Source organism: Phalacrocorax carbo, chromosome 8 (genome assembly GCF_963921805.1).
Source record: "Phalacrocorax carbo chromosome 8, bPhaCar2.1, whole genome shotgun sequence".
NCBI lineage: Eukaryota > Metazoa > Chordata > Aves > Suliformes > Phalacrocoracidae > Phalacrocorax > Phalacrocorax carbo.
In genome coordinates, this window is record NC_087520.1 from 12,280,018 (window position 1) to 12,303,860 (window position 23,843).

General features: G+C 44.7%; 3 protein-coding genes across 3 annotated transcripts in view; 1 reads left to right on the plus strand and 2 right to left on the minus strand.

Moving 5' to 3' along the window:
• STK10 (serine/threonine kinase 10) overlaps positions 1-3,802 on the minus strand; it is a 53,312-nt gene extending 49,510 nt beyond the window's left edge. The window contains exon 1 of the mRNA XM_064458719.1: positions 3,437-3,802. Coding sequence (XP_064314789.1) covers positions 3,437-3,592 — 156 coding nt within the window. The 5' untranslated portion in view covers positions 3,593-3,802. The remainder of the gene's footprint in view (positions 1-3,436) is intronic.
• A 3,128-nt stretch (positions 3,803-6,930) lies between these two features.
• EFCAB9 (EF-hand calcium binding domain 9) lies at positions 6,931-9,685 on the plus strand. Its single transcript, XM_064458153.1, is given in 4 exon segments — positions 6,931-7,226; positions 8,394-8,530; positions 9,476-9,554; positions 9,557-9,685. Coding segments are annotated over 4 exon segments (480 nt in total). The 5' UTR covers positions 6,931-7,090; the 3' UTR covers position 9,685.
• A 4,242-nt stretch (positions 9,686-13,927) lies between these two features.
• UBTD2 (ubiquitin domain containing 2) overlaps positions 13,928-23,843 on the minus strand; it is a 59,454-nt gene continuing 49,538 nt past the window's right edge. The window contains exon 3 of the mRNA XM_064458727.1: positions 13,928-20,629. Within this exon, the coding sequence (XP_064314797.1) occupies positions 20,232-20,629 (398 nt within the window). The 3' untranslated portion in view covers positions 13,928-20,231. The remainder of the gene's footprint in view (positions 20,630-23,843) is intronic.

A 23,843-nucleotide genomic window follows, 5' to 3' on the forward strand; every position in this document is an offset into this window, starting at 1 on the left:
CGCTGATGTTAATGCAACTACCTGGAACAGTAAATACTGCACCAACTAATGGGTTTTGTAGGACTAAGTTGTGATTCAGCAGCTCCAAGCATTCAGCCCACGGCAGCCTGCACTGCTAGCTTCACCATGAGCATCTGCAAGGCCCCGAGATCAGCACACTGCATCAGCAAAGCAGCTCATGGCGGTGCCACTGTCATTTCCCCCTCCCTGCACATGCAAACAGACGTTGGCTTTGAACCAATGAATCCACAGCCATACGTTTTATTAATTGTATCTTAGGTGTTTTTGAAGAAAAATAACTCTGCTTTTTTTACGGCTTTTTGGAAAGCTAGGAGTTAGGAACTTGTATTTTTATATGCCCACAACTCCAGAGGTGCTGCAGACTTCCCAGGCTAGCACACGCTGACCACAGCTCCCAGCCGCTGGCCTAATGATTGATTTAAGATCATCTATTTAATGAGCTTTGGATGAGGTGGGTAACAAAGCGTATTTGGCATGCAGTACGTTGCTATCGCTTCCTTATCGTACCCACTGGCCTTACCAAAACCAAGACGTTAATAGAATGAGAGCTAGAAAGAAACTGTTTCACCCCACCCCCTTCCTACTTTTCAGCTTCATTACCCTCTGCAACATGGTTCACTGTTTCCTCATACAATCAGGTCCTCTTTTGCTGAAAAAAAGTCTTTGTATAAAAATAGGGAAATCCCAGTAGTTTCCACTGGCTGCAGGTTTCTTACGGTCTGCTGTATACATTTCAGGCTCCACTACAGATTTAGTTGTTTTTAATTAATATTTATTTAAATCAAGCCTGTCCTACTTTTGTAAACATTGTGTCAAACCAGTTCAAGTTTGCTCAGCTGAGTGCATGGGGAGTCTAAGACACAGCTCTCTGATGGTGTTCTGCAGGAGTCCCCAGTAAAACCATTACACAGCTGAGCCCTCCTTCCTCCTGCTCAAACCTGGTGTCATAAAAACAAAACATACTAAAACAAGCACATTTTTTTCTTCTATCCACATCTAAATTTCTGCCAGGTCAGACTACTCAGTGTACAAATCCCATCCTTTTGCACTGCTCAGGATGACGGGCTCTTTGGAGCAAGTTCAGCGTATGGTGAGTAGGGCAGGATACAGACACAGGCGGATTATATCATTCCCATGTGTCAAAAAGGGGTGGAAGAAAGGCAGGAACTTAATTCAAACACCCTCAAACTCTCACAACCATACAAACACTCTGACTTGCTTTAAATGATTGCTTTTGTGTGAAAAGGAAATTGGCTTGAAAGTGACTTCAAGGGAATGCTTAAAATTGTTCATTGCGTCTCCGCTACTTAGGTCGTCCTTGCGCGCAAGTGGGTTGATTTGTTTGTTTGGGGCAAGCCTCTTCTTTCACATCTCTATCCTATATGCATCACCACCTAGGGTAGTGTTCCAGATTTAGAAAGACGAAGACAATATGCAAGTTAAATTTTAGTATGGCAGGAAACAACTTCTCCACAATAATGCTACTGGCTATTATCTAAAATAAGGCTTTATAGTACATGGCACCCAAATAATTTGGGATTCTTAAACAAACAAACTAAATCTTGCACAAGAACTCTTTGAAAACCAACCATGTTCATTTGCCAACCAGGATGGAGAACAGGCGGAGAAGAGAGCAAAGACAATGGAGAACTAAAACTTCACTAAGAAGAATAAAATAGTTGCTCTTTGGTTTCTGTCACAACATTAACCCCCACCCCCGATCGACCATGTTAAGAATGTCTCAAAAGCAGACAGTTGTCTACATGTACTAGTTACAGACGGAGTGAACTTCTGGTTATAAACACATGGCCTGCACTGTGTAATTTAGTAAAATCCACATTCTCCTTTGGGTTGAAATGGGGATCAACAGAGATGGAAGTAGCTGGAAATGAGGAGTTGTTACTATCTGACAGGCTGACATCCATAGCCTACAACATCTAAAGTTACTCTGATAATTTTAGTATTGGTGTGAAGCTGGAGTTAATAGCAGAGGCATTCAGGTATAACAACAGACTTTAAAACCAAATCAGCTGTTTACAAAGTAGTTTTATTCTTAAAAGTTGTCTGTTTTGGATACGTTATACATATTTTAGATAGAAGAATAACTGATTTAAATCTTCTAAGTTCTCATTTGTCTCAGAAGCCTATTAACTTATGTTACAATGTTTACCTCACTTTTATCATTGCATGAGAAACCTAAGCAAATGTAATCAAATAATTACTCAGGAATGAACATTGCTATATAGGAAGGGGTTTCCAATGCAACACCAAGTAAACCAGTAACAGAAGCACTGACTATTACTGGTGCTGCTTTTGGAAGGATAAATGCATTGGGGATTTAAATATGGCTTTTTGGAATTGCATTTTATTAGAAGAAAGGATCCTTCATCAAAGACTTCCACTCAATGGACACCTAGGGCCCAACTTTTTAGAGAGTTTCTTTCCAATAATATGGTAGAGCCGACAAACAGGTACAACAAATCCCATGACACTGTGGTAGACGACCTCTGTCCTGACCTGCAAACAACCAGCTCCGTTCCAGGCCTTCACTTTAGGTACTACTTGGTTCTCAATTCTGAAAAGGCAACACCTTGTTAAATGATCTGAGACCATCAAAAACCAGCTACCAAACAGCTAACTCAGAACTCCTGTTCCAAATTATGTTTGCGGTGCAAGCCTCCCATGGTGGCTGGATCCCCAACCTGCTCCTCCAGCCAGCCCCAAGGAACAGTCTCCTCTCTCAACTGTTGCACAAGAGACTAGAGTATGCCAGAGCCAGGAACGGCAAGAACACTGTTGCTTTGGAGCACAAAGTACTGTGAGTATCTGGCCTTTAAAACCCTGGTCCTTTAACACAAAGGTTAAACATTCATAGCACTGGGCATGTCCCACTCTTAAGGAGCTGGGTGCCTCTTCTCTAAGGCTCCCGCTGGTGAGGACCACAGGAATATGAACAATGTCACCCCTGGAGGCTTGCAAAACTTGGAGGCAGCCCCGAGACTGCTGACTTCCAAGAAATCTCCCTCCATTCATTGCACCGACAAGCTTGGCAAGAACACCTCGTCGCCTTACAAAAAGCATCTCCCTGAAAATAGGCGATTTAAGGGGAAAAATAAATAAATAAAACCCCCACCCACAAACCCCCACTTCTCTCCCTGCTTCCCCCTGCCCCAAGCGAGCGCTGCCTTCCCACACCCCCAGGAGACCCATAGTCTTTGTCCCCCGTCCCTCCCGAGTTCGGCAGCCCAGCTAACGGGATGCGCCGAGCCGCCCCCGTTCCCGCAAGGGTTCCCCCCACCAAGAGCTCCACAGACGGCTGCCAGGCTGGCTCAGCGAAGGGGGAGCCTGCAAACGAGTCCCCAGGCGGGGGGTGCCCTGGGCGGCCGCAGGTGCCTCGCCCCCGCCGCGGACCCACCTTGTAGACCTTGCCGAAGGCGCCGTCGCCCAGCTCCCCCAGCACCTCCCACACCTCGCCGGGGTCCTGGTCGCGGCGGACGTGCTCGTACTCCTTGGAGCGCCGCTTCTCGAAGGTGGAAAGGCGCAGGATGCGGCGGAAATTAGCGAAAGCCATGCCGGTGGGGTGCGGTGCCGCGGCCCGGCGGCGGCTGGGGAGGTGCGGGGAGGTGCGTGGAGCTGCGTGGGGCCGCCTCCCGCGCTCTGCCCCGTGGGAGGACGGAGCCGCTGCGCGCCCGGGGGAGCGGCGAGGCGGGGAGCGGAGCCGCCTCCAGCCGCGCACATGGAGCCGGAGCCGCTCCACCTGCTGGCCTGGTCGCCTCCGCCCCGCCCGGCGCGGCACGGCACGGAGCGGCACGGCGCGGCACGGCACGGAGCGGCACGGCACGGCACGGCACGGAGCGGCACGGCAGGGCACGGAGCGGCACGGAGCGGCACGGCACGGCACGGCACGGAGCGGCACGGCACGGCACGGAGCGGCACGGCACGGCACGGCGCGGCGCGCCTCGCTGCAGCGTGGGACGGTACAGCCCGGCTCGGTTCGGCCCCGCCTGCGAGCCGCATCCCAGGAGCGAGGGTCGCACATCTTCCCCCCCCCCCGCCCAGCATGGCAGGAGGAGGCCAGAGCATCAGAGGACGATGCTAAATACAAATAACATTGAAGACCTGGAAGGAAAGGTCTGCAACTCCGCGTTCCCACCCGCTCAGCCCGGCGAGCCAACAGCATCCGCACGGGCTGCCCTTCCCCTCACGGGCTGCGCTGCTGGAGCAGAGCACGGACACATCTCCCAGTGCGAAAACATAATCCTAAACTGCCTTGGCAACAGAGGGACGCTTCCTTCTTCCCCTGGTTCATCTCGTGAAAATAGCCGAACGCAAATATTTTAAAACTCCCAGTAGCAGGAATTCGAGTGTATCCGCACCGCGGGCACCCGCCGTGAGTTTGTTTTAGAGATGATGTGATGCAACTGGTGTCAAGTGTGAAGGTTTGCATCCTCTCCCTGGCAAAACTTCAAATCCTCTGAAAAAACGGACTCGAAATCAAGTATTAAATGGGGACATCTAGGGGAAATGCCCGACGGTGCAGCCATGCTTGACAACATCTCCGTTGGTAACAGAAAGCCTAGTGGTGAACGGTCGTCCAGGCAAACCAGGTGATGCCAACGCTGCTCACACCAGCGTGTGTATTTTGCCCCACATACATGTCCCATTAATGAGCCGGAGGTGGCGGTACGGGAGTGGGTGCGTTTGGACGCTCCATCCTGATGCACAGCGCAGGCAAAACTCAGCACCAGCCCTTGCTTTGAGAACATCTGGGCTTGGCAATTTCTTATTAGTTCCCTGATATATTATACCTGAAAGCATGGGGGCTGATTGTCATCGCTCCTTGTCTTTGCACTTAAGAAAAAAATAGGTTTATCCTGGCATGATCAGCCCTCACATTTCTGAATGTCCTAAATCTGATGCTTGAAATACTATTTAAAACTCCTGTTCCTGGAAATTTGTGGCTGTGTGAGAATTTCAGCTGCCTTTTTTTAAGAAAGTTTTGTGTTCCCCTACTTATTCCTTTCTCCCTGCTGAGTTGTAGGAAAAACAAGCTGAAAATGAAACCTAAGTATATCCCTGAAACAGAAAGAAGCTGAAAATAATTGAGCACTTTTTTGCACCTAACTTTGTGGGTTTGGGATCTGATCTGATACAATGTGTGGATCTGGCAATGCTGGAGTAAGAACAGAATAGAACAGAATCAGAGCAACTACTTTCAAAATGTCATACTTTTAATCTCAATTTTCCAGTGTTTTAGCTATTGATTTTTTTAAGTTATCATTCTTATAACTTTATTGTTTTTACTAACTTTAGTAAACTTAACTAAAGTTAAATAACGTTATTGTTTTTACTTTATTGTACTGGGGACCAGGGCATTGGACACAACCATAGAAACAATGCTTGGACATGACCCCCAGAGATCATCTAGGCCAGCTTCCCGCTTGGAGCAGGAGTGCCACCAGTACTGGACTGGGTCAGAGAGCAATCCTGTCCAGCTGAGTCTTGAAAAACCTCCCAGGATGGAGCAGATGTGACCTCCTGGGGTTACCTGCTCCAAGATGCATCACCATCCTGGGAGAGGGTTTTTCCCACTATCCCACTGGACCTCCCAAGCTTGTACCTGTGGTCATTGCCCCTTGTTTTCTCATCTGCCTCCCTGATAAGTGTTTGACTCTGGCATCTTTGTAACTGCCCCTACAAGAGCTGTGGGCGCATATTGGGGATATCTGTCCTTATCAGGTGCTGAAAAGATATGGAATCCAAGATAAATCCTATGACAAAGGCTTGCAGTATAGGTAGTTGCCCTGTAGACTATCTGAGGATAGGCTGATCAGATGGGGCTCAGAGAGGTGATTTCTCTGCTGCCATAAATCTTGCAAACTCAAGTTACCCTCTTGAAAGTTTCTGAGCAACTCTGATTCAGCATAGCATTTTGAGGGCTGTGGCATTTTTTATCCAGTGCTGGATACTGTATGAGCAGATTTGCTATCTTGTGGCCCCACAGCCAAAGAGAATCAGCCATCTGAATTCTTTTCACCCACTTCTTGCAGAAAGCTCACAGATATCAAACCAAGTAACAAATAGGTTAATTATTGATTAACTACTTCTTACTGTTTCTCAAGTGATAAAAGAAAGAGAATATAAACTCCAGAAATGGAAAAATCCTGAGCACCCCAGTCATATGGACAGATGGTCATGAGCATCACCATCGCATTAACTCTGACCACTTGGGAGTCAGCACAGTCCTCAGCAGCACGTGTTCACAAAGCTGAGCTCTTGCTCAGCTTTACAACCCAAGGAGAAGAAACTGCTGACCTGACTGTGAGACTACAAACAGCTCCACATTTTAAGTGTTGGGTTACAGAGCATCTGTCGCCCAAAGTAAGCCAGTGGAGTTTGATTTTATTAGTATTATTCCTGGTATAGGTTAGGGGTAAGGAACAAAGAGCACTTTCAGTGGTTATTGCTGTGCTGGATTGGACTCCTTCTGGGTTGGAAGAGGAATGGGTGATAAACACTTCATATAAATCTAAGAGAGGTTCAGCTTCCTAACAGCTAACTTGACCAGGACATTGGGCATTCAAAAAGGAGCCACCTCTGAGCTATAGCACCTAGACATGTTGCACAGGGCACTGTCAGGTTCTGGAAACTAGAAACATCAAAGTCCTGGCTGAGAGCAAAAGCAAAGCCCTGCAGTGGCTGCTGCATAGGACCTCCTCAGCACAGACCAACAGACTTCGGGGAACCACTTGTCAGAGGTTGAGATTTGCATTTCAGTCTAAAAGAAACCCTTAAGTCTGTGCTATCTTGCACATTTTAGTCACATTTAATGATCTTGAGCATTGTAAGAATAATTTCTGTCACTTGATTTTACTGTGTGTTATCCTTTAACGCTGAATGGAAGGGGAACCTTTGCCTCCACATCTGAGGGGAATTCTTGAAAATGTGGAAAAAGCATTGAAGTCATAGGACAGAGGTTGCGTCTGGTTCAAGGGCAGAATTTTCCTTCTGTGAGGGGTCATTGCCATGGCGATAGTTCTGTTTTGCTGATCTTCCATGGCCAGCCAAGATGAAGCTGAAATCTGGGTGTTTTCTGCAGCATCTGTGTTTAGATGAAGTATATTGCTTGTTGTCAGTAAGAAATACTGCAGCACTGGCTGAGTATTTCCAGATCCTGGATGTTCATCAAAAGAATTACCTGAGCAGTAAGTACTTCTAAAAACAAGATTGGTATTAATGCTCTAAAATTACAGGCCCCATGTAATGTTTTGAAAAAGGTACACACAATGCTACATCGCTTAGGATTTAAAACCAGAGATCACAGTCATAGCAAATATTGCACTTCAGATGTTACAACAAATGCAGCACTCTAACACTAATTAATTAGCAGCTTAGTTAATACAAGTGCTTGGCAATACCCCAAAAAGATTTCAGGTACAGCATATATCACCACATCCTCCCTGCTCTATCATGCCCCAGCTGCTCTGGAAGGTTACATGGCCTGGTTGCTCCTGCATCGGCTTCTGAAATACGTGCAGCTCAGAGGACCATGCATCGCCACTGAGATGCATTTTCAGCTCACATCAAAGGTGTTCCTTTCCCCTTCCCCCTTCCATTGCCTCCTCCCCTGTTTGTGAGACAGAAAAAGGTCCAAGAGGCTACAAAACCTGTTTGATTTTACCATATTACCATCCTCTGCATCCCAGTGCTTGCAAAGCCACAGGCTTGCTAGTACTGTACAAACATGATAACCAGGTCCTTGCACAAGCAGCAGGTCATCAGTATAGGAAAAGCCCAGGCTGGCCATAAAGGAGATCTTTACAGCTGTGCAAGTAAGTTGCCAGAACAGGGGGCAAGAAGGGATTTCTGGCTCACTGAAGCGGATTCCTTGGTACTGCAGCAACCTCATCATGTAATCCTTTCCATAAACCGATCGTGCTCTGTGTTAGAAAGAAGGTGGGTTACTTGCCAAGAGTGACCTCCACATGAGGCTGTTTGCAACCCCCTCATCTGCTGGTTCACAGCATCCCCACCTCCTGCCTGCAGTTCTTCTGTCTATTCCCGTGTTTCTGGTTTGTTGGAAAAGTCCTTTTTTCCTCCAGGGGTGGGGTAGAAGAGAAGACAGAAAATTATGAGCACTTTAACATTGCCTTATGTGCAGAAATCACATATGCCCTTTTCATAAATCAGTCCATCTTATTAAGATTGTTCTATTAATTCTGATTGGTATCTCTTATCTGCTGCTGTGTTTAAATTGCCCGTGTAACCTGTCTGGGAGCAGCAGGCATTTAAAATAAAATAAATCCTGCTAATTATTGCTCTCAGCTTTGTGCAGATGATGCCCGAGAGCTCACTGTTTTCCAGATCTGCAGTTTTATTGCTTTGTTGTGAGACTGACCTAAATAAGGACCAGCTCATGCTGCTGTTTGACTTGCTGGACTGAAACGCAAGGGGCAGGATTTGCTTTAATGAGTTCTACATGGTGGCACGCATCCTCCTGTCCCATGAGGTGCAAACCCTGCAGGTCCTGGAGTCGGTACAGGGATATTTGCACCATCCAACAGTCCCGTAAAGGGAATCAACTCATTAGAGCTGATCTTTACTCATTGCATAAAAGAGATGGAGAGGGTCCCTGGGTCTGTGCTGCTGCATAGAAAAAGAAAGCAGGGAAATGAGCCGTCCTCCTGTTAATAGCAACCTTGCTCCTCTGGGATAAATCCACCCCTGAACATTTTTCAAGGTAGGAACCATCTAAACACTCTTCCCAGCTCAGGCAGTCCATCTTAGTTCTCACAAAACACAAGTCCTCGGCTGTGTCTACCTGTAGGGAAGAGAGCAGAGCACCTGTTTTCACCCGTTGGTTCTTGCTAGCTTGTAAGTGCAACACGTGCTGATGCCCTTCTTCAGCCTCCCCGGCATCACCAACAGCCCTAGCCAGGGAGAGCATTTTCAGGTAAAAGCAGCGATGACAGCAGGCTGCGGTAAGGGAGAGGGGTGGTAAACCCAGGGCTACCCCCAGAGCTCAACCTTGCTGTTGGACATGTCCTGCAGCTCCGCTCTGGATCAGAGACCTGGCTGCAGGCCAGCACTCAGGGCTGCTGCCTGCAGGACTTGGGGAGGAAGGAGAGGAGCCAACTGTGGGACGTAGCCCTGCAAGTCATTCAGCGCACCAGAGGGATGAGAAAGAACGTCACAAAGCAGCCTTGGAGCTTGGCTGGCTGTCAGTAGCTCTCCCTGGCAAAACCTGCAGCCCAAACCCAGCTGGCAACAGCCACATGCTGCTCTATGGCTCTGCAGCAGGAAGCACCAGGATTTTGTTATTTCCTGCAGGAGCGACTAGTAGGAGGTCACCTTTATTGTCTGGATGCGAGCACCAGTTGGTATTCCACATATTCTTTTTAAGCAGGAAATCAGTGCTTATGATCTGTTTCTGAACCTTTCTACCCCAAAACAGAACTATCTTGAAAAGCAGTTCATCTACCAACACGCAGGACCTGCCTTTCAACTGCTGGACATAGATGGGGATGATATGATTGTTTTAATGAGTTTGAAGCTACAAGGTTTCTTTTCAAAATCCAGAAAGAACTTCAGATATTCAAGGACTTTGATTTTTCTGGAGATGAGGTAAAACTAGAGAAATTACAGTCAAAAGATGGGCCATGAAAATGACCCTAAATTAAAAATTAATCCTTGGGATTAATTTTGCATTGCAGCCCATGGCCTCTTCTCACTCAAGCCTGAGTTTTCTTCCTGTTGACTGCAGGAACGGGTCTTTGGTGACTTACTGCACAGTCTGAATTGAAAACATTTTAACAGTAAGATAGCAACAGGAATAAATTTTTTTGGGGGGGGTAAACTAGGCATATTTTTCTGTCTGAGGAGACTCTAATAGGAGGAGACGGGCAGGACTAGCAGAGGTGCCTTTAAGCCATTTCCTTCTAAGTTCTCTTGTTGCTTCTCATTATTTTCTGAGCTCTCTGCAGTCCATTCTCAGAGCTGCTGGCCAGCAGACTACCTCGGTGGGGTACACTCAGACTTGAAACTCCTTCTAGAAACATTACAGGTGCCATACCTTGGCTTATACCTGTGCCATGGAAATGCCAATAAGAGTACCAGGGGAAGCTCTTTCTCTTCTCTGATGGATCCCTCGTTTTGACCCTAAACCAGCACCAGGTTCCAAGGAGAGACCGTAGGGATCTCACCTCTCCCTGCCCCATGGCAGGGAGCAGCCCTCTGCAAACAGAAAGGGAACAAAGCTGGTAACAGTAGCTCACCTCCAGCTCTGCACTTACACAGTTCTCCTTATGGAGGTGCATGCACACATCCTTTGCCCATTTGTTTTTGCCACCAGCTCACCTTTGTCCCTGTCTGGTCACCGGTGCTCTTTCAGATCCCTCCTTGCTCTGAAGTACTCTCTGATTAATGACCACCTGCAGCTACACTGGTAGGGAATCAGTCATTAATAGACGGTAGACATCTCTTATCTCTGTCACAGCTTCACACCGTCCTCATGACTTCAGCATCTTGGCATGCTCCAGGAGCACATTTAGCAAGACAGCCATTAGTAACTAAGGAAGATCCCTTCTCTTTCTCCTCCTTTCTGCTGCTAGGTTCCTGGGTTATTGTTTTTATAGATAGTTCTCTATGTTCCACCACCAGTTTCCTCTTCAATTATTTGTTACAGGCAGTTGTTGCATCTCTCCCGCAAGCCCTGCAAGGCTTGCAGCTTGTTTCCTGTGTGGTTTAGCAGCACAGCGAGGTATCAAACCTGTTCTGCTCAGGGCCTGCGGAGAGTTCTCTAATGCCCTCAGAGCAGTTTCCCAGAATAAACTGTTTCAGCCCCAAGTTGCATGGATCCTGTCCTTTCATCTTGAAGCTGCCTGATTAAAGGTCACATTAAGCAGGAGCAGCACGGCTGTGACACAGCTGTGAAGGCACCCCACTCCCCCTTCCACCTGCCACACCATAACCCTGGCTGCTATGAATCACTCCAACATCTGCAAGTCATTATAAATGGTAGAGAGACAGCCATACGCCAGGGAGGTGCCGTATTATCCTATAACATGTTTGTGATGAGCCGGAGGCTCATTCAGTTGAAATCAATTTCTTCTGAGTCAGTTGGGAAACTAGAGCAAGTTGGAGCAGGAATGAGAGCCTGGACTCAAGGTCTTTCTCTGAAATAACTTTGTGTTGGGCAAGGCTGCCTTGCTAAGCTAGGGATCCATCTCCTCTTCAAAACTAGCAGCTGAACTACAGGGAATTCAAGATGTTTACGGTCTTCTGTATTGACAACAACAAAAAGAGGAAGGGAATCATGAATAGCCCCCAGCAGGATCACTGAGCTCTTAACAGCCTGAACAAGAACCCTTTACCCAGCTGGGAATAACACAGTCTTGCTTCTCTGTCTCCCTGGGCTCAGCTTACAACCACCAGATATCAAACTTGTAGAAAGTGCTGCAGTAAAGCAATTGCCTGTTCTGTTTTCTCCATTGCATGTCACCACTGCTCTGCCAAGGTGAGCACCAGAAACTGGTGTCTGAGGAGGAGGAAGGACTGTTGCTGCTTGGACTTCAACCTCATGCCTCACAGCTCTCCCCAAGACTAAGCCTGATGTTAGCTTTATTTTCCCCTGTGTACCGCAACAGGTGATTCTTCTTCGGATTTTAGAGACCTCTTCCTGTCCTTCATGTTACACACACTGCTTTAGCAAGTACCCTCCTCCCCAGTGCTGCCATTTTGCCACCCAAAGTAAGGCTGGTTTGAAATGGGGCAGCCTGCTCACTCCAGTGCGGAGCCACTCACGCTGGCAGCTTCCCCCACTCCGGTGCCTTCTGCTCTGCATCCCCGCCTGCGTGCTCCAGGCTCAGGGTACTGGTGAGAACAGCCCAAGAACAGGAAATGCTGTTTGCTTTGTTAATGAAACCACCTAATTAGGTCCATATGGAGAGAAAGCAAGAGTAGCAGTTTTTTTTTCTCTTGCTAAATATTGACTGTGTACCCTTTGGGCACAGCAATCCCATATATTTATTTTATCCCTCTCGCCTTACACACAGGGCATCAGACCACTGGCCTCCTCCAAACTCGCTGCCATTAGAGAGCTTCCCTAACAAAGCAGCATGGCTACACGTAAGGGACTAATTAGAATAGAAAATTCCAGTCTCCAAGTGCCTCCCCTGACCTCCCATGAAGTGAAGTTTTGGCACGCCTGCAAGGCAGAATCCCATCCCTCAGCCCTTTGCAACTGCTCTGAGTCCAGAGAAAATAAACTACACAGCTGAAATCCCAACTTTCTGTGGTTATTCAGAGAAAGAACACAGCGAAACACTCTTTGCAGAGCTCAGTGCATTTTCCATAAGTTACCTTAATACTTTTAGCCCAGATTTGGAGGGTTCAGCCACTCCCAGCTTTCAGGCAGATGCTCCCTACAGCATCCAGAGTGACTGAAGTTTCTGCACTAGGCAGGGCTGTTATCCCAGCATAAACAGAAGCATAATTGGGACCACAGTTAAAGATCGCTCGCCTTAGTGCCACATTTGGGGCTGAGCACCAGGTATTAACACAGCACCAGTCCACGGGAGGACAGGCCGAGCATAATGGGCACATTAGCCAAACTGGGACACAGCTTTAGCCAGCAGGAAGCAAAGTAGTGTTTGATAAGTGACGAGGAGCAAGGGTGCAACGTCCATCATAGGGCAGAAACCCCATGCTTGTGGTAGCGCATTATGAAAGTTCATATAGTGAGAGAGTTCAATGAAATACGAGTATTGGCACAATGCAAAGATCATGTTCTATGTTAATTAGGAACGGAAACAAGGTAGTCTATATAACATAGGTCAATAAACCATACATATTCTTCTCCCCTAACCTTGTATGTTTTGGGTGTGGAGCAGCGCCTGATTTCACTGCTTGCAGGAGCGACTGAGAAAATTTCAGCTCTTGCGCACTTTTGACACAATCTACATCCTCTTGGGGTTTTGCTTAGGTCAACAGTCAATCCGGAGCTCCCCAGCCCATTTCATACACCGAAATGTGCTACAGCTGCACACTAAGGACAGCTTGGTGTGGTGTGGGTACATACACATGCGAGAGGGACACCCGCTGACTACTTGACAAGTGATCACACTTTGGTCAACTAGAAGATGGCTAAAGAAATATCACTCACAGTCTTAAAATCCTGGTGTTTGAGGACATCAGCTCTGAGAACAACTCCATCCGTGCCGGGGAAGGTGGAAGCAGGGCTGGCTGATAGGTCAGAACAAACGGCTACAAACAAGCCTTTGCACCTGTTATTCTACATATATATTCACACACACACAAAAGGAAATACGTATAAGAGAGAGTATATATACTCATACATATAAAAGGAATATATATGGGAAAAAAATTTAAAAGTTCCAGAAAAATCATGTGCTTGTTTGTTTATAACTCACATCATAAATTCTACCATGAAATGATCCTAAGATTAAAAAAAAAAAAGTTAGCTGTGATAACATTAGACCAAACTGGCCTACAAAAAAAATTTATTCCTACTCCTCTGATACATTAGGTAGTTAATCAAGACTATAAAAAAGGTGACCTGAATTAAGACAACACATCAGTTGATGTAATTACAGGACAATTACACAGATCCAATATTTTGCACTGTTCACCAAGGAGCCAGCAGCACACCTTCAGGCAGCGGGAGCCAGGAACAGAGGAGGTTCACACTGGATGTCTGACCGTATCTCCAGGCCCTGCACTCTCCACAGACTGCACACCTTGTTTGCAAGATAAAACATTGTCACACACCAAAATTATTACCAAAATGTGTTTCCAGGGTATCAGACAGGTAATTAAAAAGTTGTAGAGCTCCAGCTCAGAATTAAAAGCCCTACTGAAAATTTTTTTAAAGAAAAACAACACTGAGTTTATTTCTTAAGGCATGGCATTTCCAGGATTATTTTTATTTTTTAAATGCATGGGGGAAAAAAGTTCTCTCTCTCCCATAATTTAACAGTCTAAAGAAAACCTACTTGTGCTTTGCAATTGATTAAGAGTATGTGCACACACTACTGCGATATGTCAACCAAGAAACAGAGGTACAACATAAAAATACATAATGCATTTTAAAAGTTACCTGATGTTCACAGCATCTTTATATTGGCCTAGAATTCTTCATTGACTGAAGGAGCCAAGGAGGGGGGAAAAAGTTAAAAAGCATGTTTTACACAACTGGTATATTTTATAAAATCCTTTAGAATCGAAGTTATAGGGTGAAAAAAGGTCACATCACTGGAATCTCCTCATCTTTCAATGCATGTTGGAGCTGTCTATTTGTGTCAGTACCAAATCTAGCACCTAGTATCCTACGTAATATGGATGTTTGTTCCATGGCACACACAAAACTGGATACAAAAAGTTTTACCATAAAAATGAAGATATTTATTCAAGAAGTACAAATTTGATGGTACCAGCCATCTTTGAAAGCCATTACCATGAGGCAGAGAGGACACAAACCAAAGTCTCTTGCTCAGAGCATATGAAAGCAAGTGTCTTACAAATTGCCAGCTAATGCAGTCATTTCAATCATTGCTCAAAAGCCACTTCCACTTTTTAAACATTCCCTGGACTTGAGAGGCACAAATAGGGTTTTTAATACAAGACCAGTTAGTTATTTTAATAAAGCCATCCGCTAAAATTTATTTTGTTTTACATTTCCTTAAATTGTCTCCAGCCTTTGACTGGATTCAAATTTCCTAAAGAAAAAAGGTACTTGGGAATGAGCAGGTGCAGAATTTTTGGAGTTCAAGATGAACTAGAAGTTTTAAGGCAGGAGTCAGGATTTTAAGTTCTCTACTTGCCCCATGGCTCTGATCAAATGATCTTAATCTGTAAAATATACAAATACAGAGTTCTACCAGATAAATACCTAACAAGTGGTCCTGCTTGGAGGGCAGGACATACTTCTTCATGGAGAGTCCAGTGGACATGTTTTTTAAAAGTCTCAAAGTCTACAGTAAGAAGCCTGCTGGTTAGAACATCTCATCTTCCAACTACTTGACTTTTGTAGGCTCAGTGGCATGTATCTCCCTTGGAAGCAGAGCTATAGCTCCATCTCCTATGAACAAGAGCAACACATGTGGCTATGGAGTATCTAAGCAGATGAAATATGGAAGAGGAGAGCCATTTGCAGAACAGAGAAATCAAAAACACTTTATGAAAAGGAAAGTCTTAAAGCAAGCGACTTGCATGTACAGTCATTAACCAACGGAAGCGTTTGTAGCTGCAGATATAATAGCAGGACATTCATCATCTTTGTGAGAAAACAGAAGCACAGTTGCTGGAAAGTTTAACTCAAAGGCTTCCTAGATCAGTGAACTTGCAAGGCAGACCACCAACACCTAGTGGGTGTGACGCAGACTTTCTCTCTTTTTCCAAGAAAGTTGCAGAGCATATGAAGCTCATCCCCCCCACCCAAAGCAAGTTTTTAAAAACACTTTTCTCAAATATGTCTATATCCTACTCCAGGAGAATGCAAGCTGTCCAAGAGCTGCCAGCCATCATCCAGGACAGAGACATAGTTAGGGGGAAAGTGGTGAAGGGCAAAGAAAAAAAAAGCCCCTTTTTCTAACAGAAACTACCTTCATTTCAACATAGCAGGATCTGAGCAGCGCAGTGAAAAAGCCAACAATATTTTTTTTTTTAAATGTAAACATTCTCTGCATAAGGTGCAGGGTCTTGGATGTATTTACAGTGACATAGAAAAGAGTTTGTAAAATATAGATCAAGAGTCAGAAATGTAGCTACCACTTAGGCTTCTGAAGAAGATAGAAATGGAGAAACGTACAGCATTCAATTTGTCAACACTTACACAGCTAATATGCTTTCAAAACTCCATGGCTAAAAGCGTCCCACCATTGTTACAAACTAAGATTATGTTTTTTAATAGTTTTTCAAAATTTTTACATTATTTACTAACAATGGATATATATGCAGAAGCATGTCATACTACAGCAATATTTTATCAGTCGGCCATCTGCTTTACCAAAGGTTATGCACATTGCCATGTGTTGCCTTGTTGCTTCAGTGAACCCCTCTTTCCTCTCCTCCCCAAAGCGACTTCAGAACTTTCTGTGAAATGCAAAGAGGCGCTGGAGTTTTGTTTGGTTGCTCCTGGGGTGAGGTTTTTTTGTTGTTACGACTACTTGTAGCATTCGGGATCTATTAAAAAAACCAGCTTATTACACTGCTGACTCACATCATTTAGTTTACAAAATATTACACAGATTCAGAGAGGTAAAGGCTTTTAGGAAACTAAAAAAAGTTCTTGCAGTGCAGCTATTCCATGCTGTGTTTTCCACAGAGGACACCAATAAACCGAGATGAGCAAAGAGCCAAGGTAGTCAATGAAACTTTTGGGAGCTGGATGCTCAGAAGGAGCAGCTGTCACTTGGTTGTGGAAGACGACCCTGAGCATCCTTCTGTAGCGCACCGAGCAATGTACCTACAGCATCTGCGGCTCTTCTGGAGCTCCCATGCCCCAGCAGATTACATGTGTTTATACCTCTCTGCCCTTCAAGCTGTTCAAGAGTGTGGACTTCCACTAGGTTATTACTTCTGGGTCAGGCAGAAGCAACAATAAAGAGTATAAAATTTTGAATCATGTCAAACAGATCTGTCACTAACACGATAAAAAATGTCATCTACTGGCATCGGTTCATAGACAGAGCTAATCAGGAATGACACAAAGGGCTGATAAATCTAATGAATAAAAAATATCCTATTAGTCTTCATTTGTCTGCACTTGGTATTGCAGTTTATGGCTGCATGCATTACAAAACCCATTGCATGACTTTGATTCTAACCAAGACACTGCGCAGTGCTGGGCAGCACACCCACCAGCGTGCCAAAACCCAGCCCAGGCCGTGTTGCCAGTGGCACACAGCTCAATGCGCGTCCACACTGCAAAATGAAGATGCATGCATCAGTGTGCTGCTTCTATCCGCCCTCCCCATGAGGAGTCACTGAATGTTGTCCACGAAGACCTGCACCGGTCCTGCCTCCTTACCGGTGCTGCCAGCCAGTGAAACAGCTGTTTTGTACTTCATTAGTCTTACTTCAACCATACCTACTCTGCCCTGCAATTAGACAAGCCTTCCCTCCCTCCCTCCCTCCCCCAGGCACACGGGGAGCCGTGCTCTGCCTCGGGAACCTGCGTGAGTCCCACAGGAGCCGCAGCCTTGTTTCCTGCACTGGCCTTTGCACCGAAGACCATCTCATAGGACAAAGATAGGTATTTCAGAGACAGAAATGACTGTTCTCTCAATGTATACTGCAACCTCTAATTATATACACGGGATATGTTAGTCAACATGCGGTATGCCTGTATGCATATGCCTTCATTACTGATATTTTTAAAATATATATATGTATTTTAAAATGTAGAATTCTTTCTTAATACAAATCTTGTAAAATTTGTTTCCAGCAGGATATGTGCTTAGCACATCCATCATTTTATACAGAAGAGGTTGAAAAGTCTTCACTTTCACCTTTAAAAGCATTTTACCATTGAATTTTTTCAGTCTTAGATATGTACTTAAGGGGGGGGGGGGGGGAGGGGAGGCTGCTAGAGGAGAGTATTTTCGTGAACCAATTCTCTGTTCTGTTTGAAGCCCACCCACAACTTGGCCTGCAGATCATCACCTTGCTCCCCAACATAAAAGCAATTAACATAAGACGTGGTCATCTATTATGGCATAGTAAAACCGAACCTTTTCCAACTAAGAGGGGGAAGAGGTAAAGAGGAAACTCTCCCAGTCCCTACATGCTGTAATCTCAAGAACAGTACATGGTGGCAATTGCCTGAACGAAAACAGAAAGAAAAAAACACCAACAAAATGTATCCTAAAAAAACCCCAAAAGTAGTGTTGTAGTGTTTTAGTATTCACAGTTACAGAACTGTCACCCCGGTTTGCTCCTTAATCTATCACAATTTCCCCCCTTCCAGAAGGGACTGCAGGATAAGCGACATTGTAAAGACCATTTTTACTGACAATTAGTGTCTTCCTGGCATGAAACCATCATTTGCCCAGTGAAAATCCAAGAGATTTGAATTGTTTATATATCAAATATTGTTTTTCCCTTCTGGAATGCAAAAGATCTGGCTGCAAAAACCCAGTATCGTAAATCATATTTGTCTTAAAAAAACTCCACAATAGAAAACTTTTGTTATAGATTAGTATTTATCAGCTTTGACTTCACCTTTAAAAAGAAAAAAAGAAAAAAGAAAGCCAAGTCACTTTGGTGTTTATGAGAACAGGGAACTAATTTGCCTTTACACAGCTCTGCCACTGCATTTCAGTCACCCTGTACCAAACGGGGGGTAAAGAAGCTGTCATAAAACCATTGGCTTAATACAACCAAGGGACCAAAAAGAAAGCTATATTTATTTGGGGTAGGATGGGAAATGCATATAAAATGTGGATCTGTTTTCCAACCATCAATGTAAATTCTGCACCTGCTTCACCTGGTGGGGAAATTTCATGGTGCTGTACAAGGGACCTGTGCCTGTTCTGGCTCTATGCTGAGGCTCATAGAACAAGAACTCCCTTTGAGTCCAAGAAACTGAATTCTATGAAATTAATGAAGGAGCAAAAGTAACATGTTTAAAATTGTCAATGCAACCCACCAGTTTCACTAGCAGACGGGAAAGAGCGGGACAACTGTAGCTTTAGACCATTGATTCAGAGAGGGAAGACAAACCAATAAAAATATGCTATTCATACCTGATAGCACATTCAACCTTGGAAGAAGCCATTTCAATGATGACTAAAAACCAAGCAAACTAGAAATCATATTTAAAAGGAACAGGGCATTTGATCTCAGTCATTAACAGACAGGGGTGCAGAGCAGGCAAAGGAACACAGAGAGCATTGCTAACTGAGGGAACAAGCAGATTTCCCCTCTCCGAAAATATGCTCTGATTTAGATTTTTGAGACTATAAAAGGATTTGTCGTTTGTCAAAAGGGCTCCTCTTACATTCTGAAGGGAAAGCACCACCACCACAGTCTGGGCTGCAGGTGCATGTCAGTGAGGATACATCCAGTTGGCCTGGATGGAGGGTCACGAGAGCTAGACGACTAGCTGCTGCTTCAAGTGACACTCACATGAAAAGCTGAAAACTGCGTACTGTCATGTCCTCCTTACCATTTTACATGCTTTGTGCCCTCTAGGAACTGAGCAGGGGAAGTTGCAATCCATTGCATCTTGGTGTAACTGCAGTTTAACCTGCACCTAGAGCACCAGTGCCATTTGACAAAGGTGATGCACCTAACGCTTAAGCGCAGACCAGCACATCACTCACCTTAGCTAGCCTGATAAAAACTTGTTTTAATGATCTGAGCAATATATAGTGATTCAGCAGGCACATACTCAGGTGCCAGTGAGCTGTAAACTACAGGCTAAGTCAGTCTTGTGGCAAGTAAGTTTACAGTACAGATTGTGGGAGAATACATTGACTAAGTTATTGCCTAAGGCTCCCGCGGGCTGCATTCCCAGCTTGGGAGCCAGCAATGCCACAGGACTATGTTGCCATCTTGGAATGTACAATTGCTTGGTCTGAGCATCACCAGGAGCCACCTGTGCAGGATGGAGACCAAGCCCCCAGCCCAGCTCTGCTGCCTGGGGCTGGCTGTGCCTCGGCAGTGCCTGGGCAAAGCATGCAAGTTAAGTCAAACCAGCAAGGATCCCCATGAACACACAGCCCAGGGCCTACCCAGAGCAGCTGTGATTCTTGCATGAACTGTATGTGGTGCTGATATGAAATTTTATAAATTGATTACAATTTTTTCTTTTTTTTAAGTAAAAGTGCTCTCTGTTGCTCTGGCTTCATGAATCATGACACCACCTACAGTTTTAAGAATCATATTTTTGTATTAAGTGAACTACAATCTCTTCCCTCCTTCCTTGTACCTCCTCTCTTTTCCCTTCCCCTTCCTTCCTTTGCCCTTGCCCTGTGCTGCTTGCTGTTGTGTTAAATATGAGATCAGGCAAACCCCAAAGGTCAGTTTACATTTTTATGTTTTGTTTTTGCAGATCTCCATCACAGATGGAATTTTTGCTGGTCATTTCTTGGAACCAATCCATTAGCAGGACAAACCAAAAGGAGAGAACGCAGTGAAAACAAACCCCATGGCAGAGATGGAGGAAAGAAGAATCAAACAAGCAGAAATCAGTTTTCCACTGGGGTTGGATTTGCTAAGGGCTGGCTCACGATGACTTGTACCACGTAGTCCTTTGGGATTTTCAGCTCCTCCAGTTTCATTTTGTCTGCCAGTGGCCTGCCCGAGAAGAACCAGCGCTGGCTGCCCGGCTCCACTCCCTCCACCGCATGCAGGCGCCTCTTCATGTGGTATACTGTGTCCATGCTGCGGACCATGAGTTTGAGATCTTTGCCTGTGGACAGGCGCAAACGAAGCTGGCATTCATGCCCTGAATTGGGTGGGGGATCAGGAATATCCAGAGTCTCCAGGTCACCCTTCTCCTCTATCATGTTGATAGGTGGGGCGAGGCAGTAGACGGGGAGCTGGTACCGGTTGCCCAGTTCATCATAACACTCTGTAAGAGCACCTTTAGGAGACAAGAGGAGGAAAAAATTAGTATGAATGCATGTTACATTTAACATTGAAGTGGTCACACTCAGAAGCGCTGACCCTGCTGTTAAACCATCTCAACAACTATATCTACATTCAGGCTTTAAAGGACTGATACAAAACAAACAAACAAACAAACAAAAAAAAAACAACAAAAAAAAACACGTTTCCATTAAAAATTGCTTCACTTTGTTTTCATATGGAAACATAGGGTTGACTTAGAAGTATCCCCTAAAAGTCAAACACACCCCTCCTTCCAGATAAACCAGGGTAAACTTCAAAAGCAGCAGGAAGGAAGAGATGGGGAAGGACAATATTCTCCTCATGTGTTGTTTAGAAGAGGAGTATTTCACCAGCAGTACAGCTTGAGGTTCAGGGCACGTGTGCACCCAGGAAGTGCTACTTGGAAGAATTACATGATACCAAACCCGAGCTCTGAAAGGTAAAATGGCAAAGACCAAAGGCAAAAGACCACTGTGAAAGAAAGATTTTGTAACTTCTCAAACATTCAAAAATTGCTGAAACTATTTCATATAGGACTCATGTTTTAGTGAGCACTGCCAGAAAAAATAAACACGACCACCCAAGCCAGACAACTCTGTGGCTCCATATGGAGAGCGGTGTCACCGCCAGAGCAACAACACCCAGCACATACTTCACATTTGCACAGTGTCTGTAACTCCCATATTCAAAGCCCTGAAGTTTCAGAAGGGATTTTTATTTCCCCAGGCTCCTGAGAGGTTCCTTGGGATAATCTGGGTGTTTGCGTTGAAAACGCCTGGGCAGTGGCATGCTGCCTTGCATACGGCATTCCTTCTTACAGAAACGGTACAATTGTAACAATGAACTAACAAATACAACGTGCCTTTTTCACAATATGAGACACACTTTATAAAGATGTTTCAAGAACTACCCTGGAAAAATGGCAGCACATTTTTCATAACATTAAGAGTTAAAGTAGGAGAAGGCTGAAAGCAGAGCCCTCTGCATACAGTGCATGTCACCTCTCGCAGTGAGCCAGGAAACAGATGCAGAGGAAGCTGCATCCTAAAATCACAGCAGAAATCCCTTCTTACTGTGGTTAAAAAACCCCAGACATTCACACTCCAAGCAAATCCTTCTCCCCCGTTTTGAATTTACCTGCTATAACAAGTTTCCACAGTTTTGCCCCTAGATGGGGCACATTCACTTGCAAGATTACCCATCCTATTGTAGTTGAAAATGTTTGAAGAGGAGCCAAGGTCTTGAGCCACAGAATATTGAAGAAAAAAAAAAACCAACCCTCTGACTCAGCAGTTGTACACACAACACCCAACTGTTCCTTCTTAGAAACTAAGGCTGTTTTTTTCAGTTGGAGGTTTTTTCATGCTGACACGACTTGTCTTAAACTTTGCTGTTTGATCAGCAAAATTACTATGATATGAAGTTATAACTTGGGGACATACTGTGTCACTCAGCCCACTGTGACAGCAGCATCTTGCGCAGGTAATCTTTCTTTTTGACAGAAACCCCCTTTTTTAAGGATAATTTGCATTGATTAAAACACACAGAGGAAATCACTAGCTAAAAGATCAACATTTTAGGTGCAGCTGCTTCTGGAGGCTTTTCTGTTTGTACAGGCTGCTATGCCTTGAGATTTGTTGAGAAAACAAACAAAAAAAGGAAAGCCAGAAAAATATAGTTATACCACTCCTGTGTCATGTCTTGTATCATTTATGGATCTGAGCAAACCAGCTTTTATCAAAACTGTATTGGACCCATACCTTTCACGGTACTTTGTGATTTACAGACCAAGCCCTGAAGTTCCCATACTTAAGTTTTGTTTTACCATGTTAATTTTGTTTTGTATGCCTGATCTATTTAGCAAATGTCACAGGACTAAATTCTGGATCACAGTTCACAGAAACAAGTAGGTGTAGTTTGCTGCTAAAAAAATATCCAAACTTCAGTAGCCTTTAAATTTACTCAGAGCAGCTAAACTTGCATCATTCTTTGACATCTTATTCTAAAATAAAAACTTTTAAAGAATTAATTTTAAGTACAATAGGGTAACCTTACTAAGGAACTTCATCATTTATATCCTTGTCCAGCTGAACTAACATCAAGGTCAAAGCATATGCTATAAACACCAGATTGCTTAACCATAATCAGATAAACAATATTTTAAAAATCTTCTGAAACAGCAGCTAGCTTGAAGGTCTGTCTTTTTTAAAAAAAAAAAAGGAAAAAAGAAAAAACACAGTAGAGGAAACCTCTTGCCATTAAAAACTGCACAGTCTCATCCCAGGCTGAGAAAGTGTTAATGACAAATTGTTAATATAACAACAGATTACCATAAATCTCATTCTTTCACTCATACTGGCAAAAACATCCCTAAGACTTTCAAGTCCTATTACGTACCACTCAAGAACTTTTAAGGTTTTATATATATTCATTAAGCCATAGAAGATAACTGTTGTGAGCAACGAGGCTTTATGACAGCACCACCTCCTCCCCAGCACACCACAACTGCTGAAGGCCAAGCCAGAGCTCCAGGGACGAGATGAGAGAGTGTTGGTCCTTGCCTCCAAAGAGACAGGGAGCTGTGCACAGGCAGCCCCGTCGTCTTCAGCCAGCTGATTCCCACTGGGCTTTACAAGGCTTTTGGTTAGGTGATCTTTAGAGAGGGCCAGGCTCTGCTACAACCTTCGAGATGTCATAAAGAACAACAAACTCAAAGGCAGAGTGTGAAGGGGTGTCACGTTGGTTGGAGTTCAAAAGTGAAACGACAGCTGCCTGTGTTAACCAAAGGTGCAGTGAGTTTACAGCTATTTTAGGCAATGCAGAAAAACCCAAGTTATCTGAGAGGAAGAGAGAGAAAGTGGTTAAATTACCGCAGCCACCACAGCAAGGCCTATCTCACCAGCCAGATGGCAGCTCTTCACCAAGGCACTTGCTGCAGCATCCCTTAAGCAGCACAAAGCATGCATGAAATTAAACATCCGAACTACAAACCTTCATAATTCTGCTGTTATAATTGAAAACCATTCCTCTGATCCTTCCTCGTGGCTTGGACCACAAAAGTTATTCAGCAGGAAGGGGCACTAAAAGAATGTCAAGCTTCTATAAGAAAACGCAGAGAAAAAAGAAAATTTCCTTTTTTTAAGGTTTCCCTGTTACCTAGGCAACAAGAGTCCTCACCAGCCAGTTAC